Here is an 8,902-nt window from a genome sequence, read left to right on the forward strand (position 1 = left end):
CAGCGTATCACACTTGCACCTTCGACCCGAGATTTTTAAGCCCTAGATCACTTTGTCCACATTGACTATGCAGTCTTGTTTGACCCCACATCATTCAACAAAGATTATAGCCTTACTGCAGCATACCTCACACATTGTTGTCAGTTCTTTTGGGTTGGTGACACTCTCGTATGTCACAACCTGCCCGATTCTTTCTCCATTGCTACATAGACTAGCCTCACATTCGGATGCCTTAGAGTAGCTGCATAGTCCATGGCGACTTATGGCATGTTCAGCTTTTACATGTTCAGCATGTAGCCATACACACAATCATTCACGTAGTCATATTTCGATCGACCAGTATTTGATCTAGGTGGACTTGACTTTCTACATATTTCCTTCCTCTACCTTTCGGCCTATCTTTTGGGTTTTATTCCCAAAGGCGAAGGATGACTCACAACTTAAAAGGGGGAAATCCACACTCAATCCACATCTTGTATAGGACTACATAAGTTGTACTCATTGTGCATGCTTTCGCTATGTAGTCACTATGCTCACATATGCACATACTACTCTAATTTCTTTTCAGTTTTGGATGCTATCATATGCACCAAATGAAATGCACAAAAAGACCTTGTACATGCACCCTCTACTTACCCATTGCAATTTAAGAGGGGGTGTTAAAGAAAAGTGTAAATTGCACTATCATAGGGCATAGGGGCAAACCCTAACCCTAACGCTAAGGGGTTCACATGTATATCTTCATGTTCATTGTCAATACACTTAGTGTACAGGTAGCTATATCGTGTGCACTCCTCTCTCTCTCCTTCTCTCACTTCTGCTATCAAAAATTACTAATCAAGAGTAGAATAGAGATAGTTTAAAACAATGTGCTAGAAGATGGTGGGAATGCATTTTTTAAGTGCATGGAGAGGTGAAACGTTTTGGAAGAGAGAGAATAGTGAAAGAGTTGGTTTGGAAGTCAAAGTTGGTTGAACTAGAAGGATAACATGAGCACAGTTCTAATTTAGGGCTAGTTTGGATGAGAGAAAAGCAAAGAGACATGATATGGTCAGGCTAGTAGACCTGCCATGGTAATATTTTATTGTGAAGCACCAATGACGTGTTTTGGGGTATTTTGGAAAAAAAGGAATTTTCCCTAGAATTGGGAGCCTTTGTTACAGAGAAGTCCACATGGCATAATCTCCTTGATGGATTCCATATGCCCTTATCCAAGCCTCTAATATTTCAAAAGTTCTCTAAAGGGCCCCCTTTTTTAGTCCAAAATTCTTGTAATGACAGGAGAAAATATGTCCTATAAATTAATGGTTTTACTAATCAAATTTTGGGATAGATAAATTCCATCGAGTCTTACCTCTCTACTTGCCTCTCTTCTATTATCCCCTACTTGATTATTCCCTTGGAGGCATGGAGGTAACTAGTGTTCCCGAGTCTTTAAAATGATCCCAAGCATGTAGCTCGGCCCCTCTAATTATTATTGGCCATTTGTCCTATCACCTATCTTTCCTATGTTCCACCATGTTGAAATCTCCAAGCACCACAACATCACCATCTATTCTGCTTAAGGAATCCCAAGTAAGGATTCTACTTTGGGTCTTGATGGGAGCATAAATGGAAATAGTAATCAATTCAACACCTTTTAAATGACATTTTATAGCCACCCATCTCTATTGGGTGCCAATGACCTCTTGGATAAAACCTCCTTGAAAATGAGAGAGGAGATTAATGGTGGCAATGCCTTCTCTCCCTTCTTCATGTTTTGTGAAAAACCAAGATCTCTTCCTATCTACAACCTTCAATTTGGCCTCCAAGACCTAATTGGTAGCTTTTACTTATTGAGGAGCTAAGAATGTCAGAGAGAGTGAGTTAGCTCTCATTCAATGAGAGATCTTAGTAGCCCTACTAGGGTCTATCAATCCCCTAACTTACCATGTCCTTGGACCCCTACTTAGCCTTGCGGTTATCTAGAGAGAAGTTTCCTTGATCTAGGACTGGCCTTCTCATGTTATGCATAGTGGCATGTGTCTTCCCTTGCACTATGAAATTATTTTCACCTTGAGTGGGCTGAGGAAGCTCTTCCTCAGACCCATTTTCCTCTATAGTGTCAATGAGTATAGCATCCTCTTTGTAAATTTCACTGTCAAATTATTTTGGCCCACCTAGGTTAATTTTAACATCATCAACAACATCCTCCATGCATTCCTGCTATTCTAGGTTCTCTTTAATCCAATCCTCTGTCTCTTTATTTATAAGGGCATCAAACCTAGTTTTAGAGATCATGTGTCAGGATCATGTCATCTTGTGGCCCTTGAGAATGATTCTTATTTTCCTCTTTTTGGGAAGGGGGGAGTTTGGTGGTCTCAACAGTCTTGCCTCCCTTGGGGAGCCACTTTTTGATGGAGGGGTAGGGGTAGTCCCTAGGTAGTCTTAGGAATCTCAAAAGGTACTTTTAGCATTACCCATCTTTTGGGGGCAGTTCTTAACTACATGGCTAGACTCCTCATATATTAGGTAAATTTTAATTATCATTCGCTCTAATATTAATAGGCTCTTCCCATCAGTGGAAGTCATCATTTTGCATTGCTTATAATATTATCAAAATGTTATTTTCTCACAACCCTCTTTCCTTCCTACGTGACATGTGCTCATGCAAGCTTTACGTGACATGAACTCTACGTTCTTCTTCTCAAAATGGCCAACTTCTATGACTCGGTTGCTCAGTTGATGCATTCCTTTTCCTGGTAGCTCCACTTTCTTTTTGATGGCAACCACGACACTTATGTAAAGAATCACCTCTAGAGGAACAAGCTTATGTTGAACCATTTCATTGCCTTCTATGGTCCATTGCTTTTTATTAAATTTTCTCTCTTTAATAAAAGCATTTCTTTAAACCCCTTTCTTAATATTTCTTTCTTCATTTTTCTTAATTTCCCTCTTTAAATTCCTTTAATACTTCTTAAAACTCCATTCTTCTTATAGCACTACTCCATTCTTCTTATAGCACTACTCCTTTTTTCTTCTTTTTCATTTTACTCTTATATCTTATCTTTTCCTGCTCTTAAGTTTCACTTTCCCTTTGCCATTATGGAATTTAACACTCCTTAATTGCCCTTTCTTTCTTTCTTCTTTAAGTTGATTATTTATTCCTTTGTTTGTACTGCCCTCCAATTTTTCCTTCCTTTCTTCTTAAATTATGCCTCTACTTATGTTCCTCTTCAAACCCCTCTTCTTGCTCTCTATCCAAACTCTCATCACACTCACAAATCAAACTTATAAACCTTTTTAAATGTATCCAATCTCACTAATTCCACACTAAAGTGATTTACCTAATTATTCCCCTGTCTTTTTACACTCATAAATGTACACCGATCTTGATAAGTTTGTGGTTAGCCTCTATATTTATTGTGACCCCGATAACAAGGGAGGGGTGTCTATGACACTTGTCTTCCCAACTAAGACTTAAGCGAGTTCTCACTACGTTTTTCTTGTTGGATGGTGGCAGGTAGGCAGACTCCCCTCTTCAGTAAATGTGATGCTGCCAACGACTTATCAAAGCTTTACTGCTCACATTTTCTCTTCTAGAAAAAATTGTTCATCCTTTAATGATGCTACTTCGTCTTTTGTGATGTTTATTACAAAGTTTATCTATTAAACATTTCTCTTTCCAACTCCAAATTTGTCTACTCTTCACTATGGAAAGGGGTGTTGTAAATGTCTACTACACACACACGCGTGCACACACACACACACACACATACACATGCATGCACGCATGCATGCATTCATCCACACAAAGATGTGGGCTTACTTAATTGTCTTTCAATGGGAGCAGTTCTGTTTTGATGGGTCACCAGTCGAGTTTGTCTCGTCATACACATACTTGGGAATTCTCTTTTTTGGGCCTATTTTTACTATAAGATCGACGATACAGGCTCGCTTGAGCAAGGGGTATGCTTTGTTGCTGCCATAGTCATGAAGTGGAAATGGGAGAATGCAGCGAGAATGTCAAAATCATGAGAAACGTGGTGGAGGATTATGTTGTAAAGATCCCTAGAGTAGGACAAAAAAGGGTCGAGACAGAGGTAGCTAAGGATATAATATTGAATAGCATAATCCCCGCAGGTGACAATGCCACAAAGTTGATGGACAATGGGACCTTTGATGTGTTGCTATCACATTTGGAGCCCTTGACAAATCAAAGGAGGTATGTGGGACTTTGATGTTATGTGGATAGAGACATTTAGGTTTGCTTCAAATCTGGTTTGATTCTATTCTGATGCTAAAAGCAAAGTGTCAGTATGAATACTTCCATGCTTCCTTTTTCCTAGTTATTTAATGGATACTACCAATGAGAGATGTTGCATTTTTAAAATGTCCACTACTGGATCGACATTGGGTGTCGATTAATGGGTGTCGATTAAGTGAGGAGGATGCAAAAATAAGGAGATTTGCAACATTTGTAGGTGTGCTTGATCATGTGAGAAGGGTATGTCGATCGTTGACAATGGAAGCACATGTGTATGAACCGAGGTATGCACAGGGAACACCCTTAACTTGATTTGAAAATCAACTTTTTGGACAATGTTAAATCACTTTTTGTTGTTGTAGTATTCAAAGTCTACAAACAATAGCCGTTTGTGAAATGAAAGTAGAAGACTCAATAGCCCAGATGAAATTTTGGGAAACATTAAATCTTGTGATAAGAAACCATGGTGTGATAGATGTTCAATTCTGGCAGATGAGGCCATGGCAAATTGGAATGCAATTTGACAAGTATCTGAAAAGGATTAAACTACACCACTGGTAGGTAGGGAAAGAAGTTGCTTGTTTCATTGTAAGATAGTTTACTAAAGCATATAAAGCACTGTATAATGGTGGAAGAGAGACATCGGCATATAGAACTGTGCAAGTCATGGAGAAATGCAAAGCATGAAAAAATGCAAAGGCAAGATACAATCAAAGCCTTCTGGGGCGAACTGGTGTCGCATACACCCAACAATTGCCTACCTTGGATAGCTGGCTATCATGGTGGCATGTAAGATATTCTCAGTGGGGACTATACATGAATGCAGTAATTATCAAATCATGGAGGAATATATCTTCAATATTTTTTAGATTCGCTTGTTTTGAAATCAGTTATCATGCATATGCTAATGGCTAGCGATGGGAATGTATTTTTATGGAATCATGCTACTTGTCAAGTTAAGAGAGGGGAAGGGCTAGATTCTATTTGGAGTGATGTATAGCTGGCCACTAGCTATATTTTTATAGGTTTAGAAACTCGCAAAAGTTGCAATAAAAAAACTCACAAAGTGCCAAGGCCTCGGAGAACATATTCGTCCCAGAACAAGAAATCCGTGATAGGTATGCCCAATGCATCGTTTGCAGATTTCAGCAGTTAACATTCACACACACATCACTCGCAGCAGGATGAAAGAGCACCGAACGAGGTTGATATTAAGCCAAAACACGATGAAAAGCTACCGAAAGACATCCTTCGAGTGAAGAATGGAAATCTGTCAAACCCTTAGAGGGTTTGACAAATCCTTCAATCGAATGCGCAAATCCTCTTGTGCACTAAACGCACCCAAAATCCTTGTTTCTAGTGGTAATCCTTTCATATACAACTGTCTCCACCATGCACGCAGTTGAAGACCTGGTCAGAAGAATAACAAACATTGAACCATCACCAATTGTGCACACACAGCAAGACCTTGAGCGACGATTACCTCAGAATCTACAAGAAGAAGCACATGCACACCTGCGGTCCAACAAATAAGGGAACCACATGTGGACCAATCACAAAAATTTGCCTAGAAATTCCATATTACGTTTTTTCTGCTTTTGAAGCGTTGCTTGCTCTCTGTAGCCTCCTTGAAAACTCCTAAGGCAGGCCGAAAACAGAACCAAATTTGAAAGAGATGCTCTGAAGTCAACACACCAACCAATCACGGAATTTGCACACAAAACACATTCGGAAAATGCTCGAAGTATTTTTGGCATCTCAAAGTGAAACCTTGTCGAAGGCTATACCGAGGGGAGGCGAAAAATGACACGCATGAACATGGAACTGTGGTAGCTAGCTCATATGGGCAAAGGGGTCCTTGAATTTTCGTAAAAAGAGACGCAGCCCTTGGCAAAATTCATCATCACGTGACAGACCAACGGAACAGTCCTTGTGTCACTGCAATAGAGCGCTTAAGCAAGTCAAGGAAGGCATGGATCATGGATCATCGCTGCTACTCCCTCGCCAAGCCTTGGCAGTAGCACCAGCTTGCCTACCTCCTTCCTGCTGCCGCCTTTCTCCAACCACCAGCTGCTGCTCCTGCTCCTCCTCCTCCTCCTCCTCATGGCGGGATATCATGGATTGTTTCATGGTGGACGTCTGTGACCTGCAGTCGCGGCCTCTCGATGTGCCTCTGCTCTCGCCTTTCGTCATCGCATCTACACGCTTGGAACGCGTGCAGAACGTCGCCATTCGCTTGCAATTGGCCGACGGCAGCGTAGGTTGGGGCGAAGCGCCCACTCTGCCCCCTGTCACGGCGGAAAACCAGCCCGTTGCCCTCGACAAGGCGTCGCATGCTTGTTCTCACCTCATCACGACACTCCCCAAAAGTTGTAGCGCTCTGCTCAAGGAGCTTCATGATATCCTTCCGGGGTGGGACTCTGCCTCGGTGCGCCGTCTCAACTAAGCTTCCCACTCCTGGTCGCGCGTATTTCATTATGCCCTATTCGCCTCTCTAATTTGGACATCCGGATGCTTGGCTTCGCTCTCAAAGGTTAGGGCAGGAGTTGAGATGGCGATCGTTGATGCTGTCTCGCGGAGTGTTGGGCAACCCTTATGGCGATTTTTTGGAGGTTCTTGCAACTCAGTCACTACGGATATAACTGTAAGCGTTCATGTGATTTCTGATTACTTTCTTTCACACAGTGCTTTCTGCATTGGTCTAACCTTTTTTCATCTTCATCTTTCCAGATCCCAATATGTACGCCAGAAGAGGCTGCATCACTGGCTTCAAAGTACGCAAAAAGAGGGTTCAACATTCTTAAATTAAAGGTAGGAGGAAGAAAAATTTCAGCGGATTTGGAAGTGCTTCTTGCCATTCGCAGAGAATTTCCTCAAAGCCAGTTTATTTTAGATGCTAACGAAGGATACAAACCACATGAAGCCCTGGAGCTGTTGAAAGAACTTCATGGTATAGTTCTTCAGACTGCCTAGCAAAAGCTGTTGTGATCGCAGGCATTTCTGGATGATGTTATCCGTTTGCTCATTGCTGGAGATTATGGAATTTCCAGATAGAGGAATCACTCCATTGCTGCTTGAGCAACCCGTTCCTAGGCACCATTGGACCGAGCTTGGTTACGTGAACAAAATGGCAAAGGATTTATACGGTGTCCCGATTGCTGCAGATGAAAGCTGCAGAAGCTTTGTTGACGCGCAGCGAATTGCCAGAGATCGCCTTGCAGAAGTTATAAACATCAAGCTGGCTAAAGTGGGGGTTCTAGGGGCCCTTGAACTGATCGAATTTGCAAAAGTTGCGGGCCTTCAACTGATGATAGGGGGCATGGTGGAAACTCGCCTTGCAATGGGCTTTGCTGCACACCTTGCTGGAGGGCAGGGTTGTTTCAAGTAATTCAGAAGAGAGCTGGTGGTTTTATGTTTATGAGATGTAATAAGACGGAGGACTGATTCTCAAATCGTCTGTCTATGCAGATACGTTGATTTGGATACTCCCCTCTTACTTGCAGAAGATCCTGTGCATGGTGGTTATGAAGGTATTTGTGATTTGTTTCATCTTGTGGCTCATGTGGAAAGCTTGCCAGTGTACCACACATCATCGTTGAGTGTTATTAGACCAGCAAACAATTTTAGTTTCAGTATATGTACAATACTAAGTTTCAAGTTCCTGATATGCGTTGTGGATGGCTATGTGAGTAACTTGTGGATGGACGCTTATGCAGTGCATGGTTCAGTTTACAAACTGAATGAAGCTTTGGGACACGGAGCCTGGCTGTAATGCAAGATGTAAATGAACATATTCTTTCAAGAGGTGGCATTCGGCTCTGAGACTTTTAAATGCCCTCAAATGGGGTTTGCACTTTTAAATGCCGCTGCCAAAGGTTCTGTATGAATGATTTAGGATTTTTACTGTTTTCTGTAATGTGTGTTTAAATGTTCTTTTTTGTATTGAACAGGATTAGCCATGGAGTCTGCAAACAGCAAGTCTTGACTTATTTAGGAGCTGGCATGTTTTGTGGTTAAGGGACAACTGCAACCGTTACAAAGGGACTAGTTAGTTAGCTATTTAGTTATCTAGTTAGTAGTCTTTTTTAGCAGGCTGCTCAGAAGTTGCACATGGCACTATTGGAAATATCCCTTATAGAAGCTTGTGATTTTACAGTCAGCCACATGGCATTATCCCTTATAAAAGCTTGTAATTTTACTGTCAGCCTTGGAACTACAAAAGGCCTGCTGTACTATATTTTAACAATACCATTGATCATTCGGCAATCATTAATGTGATTGATTCCTAACAGCTGAGTGATTGCTGAGGTTGGATTCTAAATCCTCCTATCCTAGTGCAGCCCCTCATAAGCCCTATTGTCAGGTCCAGCCCCTAATTCGCATTCCTCTCCAACCCTTGGAAGGTACTTCCTGCTGTGTTCACAGGGGTCCGCATCTAGGTAGCACTCTCGTACTAGAGGGTGAGACACTGGGCATACATTTTGTATTGAAGTTTTTTGTTGGTTTTTCATCTCTCATGTTGCATTGCTCATTGACTTACTGCACATGCATAGTAAGTATACATAAGGAAAGACGTTTGGATTCCATATTAACACCTGTGCGAATTCCTGGGCGCTCTATTAGTCTTCCACTGTGCATACCCTCTGTTTTCTAGCC

At 41.6% G+C, this 8,902-nt stretch overlaps 1 protein-coding gene across 1 annotated transcript; it reads left to right on the forward strand.

The window, feature by feature from the left end:
* Positions 1–6,142: 6,142 nt before the first annotated feature.
* Positions 6,143–8,513, forward strand: CYP77A5P (cytochrome P450, family 77, subfamily A, polypeptide 5). Its single transcript, XM_087374235.1, has 7 exons — positions 6,143–6,674; positions 6,780–6,890; positions 6,977–7,196; positions 7,297–7,630; positions 7,715–7,776; positions 7,963–8,051; positions 8,197–8,513. Exons 1-6 carry the CDS (start codon positions 6,219–6,221, stop codon positions 8,016–8,018), a joined length of 1,239 nt encoding a protein of 412 aa, XP_087230361.1. The 5' UTR covers positions 6,143–6,218; the 3' UTR covers positions 8,019–8,051; positions 8,197–8,513.
* Positions 8,514–8,902: the final 389 nt, after the last annotated feature.

The sequence above is a fragment of the Dipteris shenzhenensis genome, chromosome 4 (assembly GCF_047967505.1).
Source record: "Dipteris shenzhenensis isolate YYH24624 ecotype China chromosome 4, Dip_SZ_1.0, whole genome shotgun sequence".
In the NCBI taxonomy this organism is placed as follows: Eukaryota; Viridiplantae; Streptophyta; class Polypodiopsida; order Gleicheniales; family Dipteridaceae; genus Dipteris; species Dipteris shenzhenensis.

What these genes read in the sequence shown, in the direction of transcription:
- CYP77A5P (XM_087374235.1), top strand. Translation starts at nt 6,219, where the DNA reads ATGGATCATGGATCATCGCTGCTACTCCCTCGCCAAGCCTTGGCAGTA. An exon ending in CGGGGTGGGACTCTGCCTCG is followed by an intron (nt 6,675 to 6,779) that starts GTGCGCCGTCTC and finishes TCGCTCTCAAAG; the next exon opens with GTTAGGGCAGGAGTTGAGAT. An exon ending in TGTGCATGGTGGTTATGAAG is followed by an intron (nt 7,777 to 7,962) that starts GTATTTGTGATT and finishes ACGCTTATGCAG; the next exon opens with TGCATGGTTCAGTTTACAAA.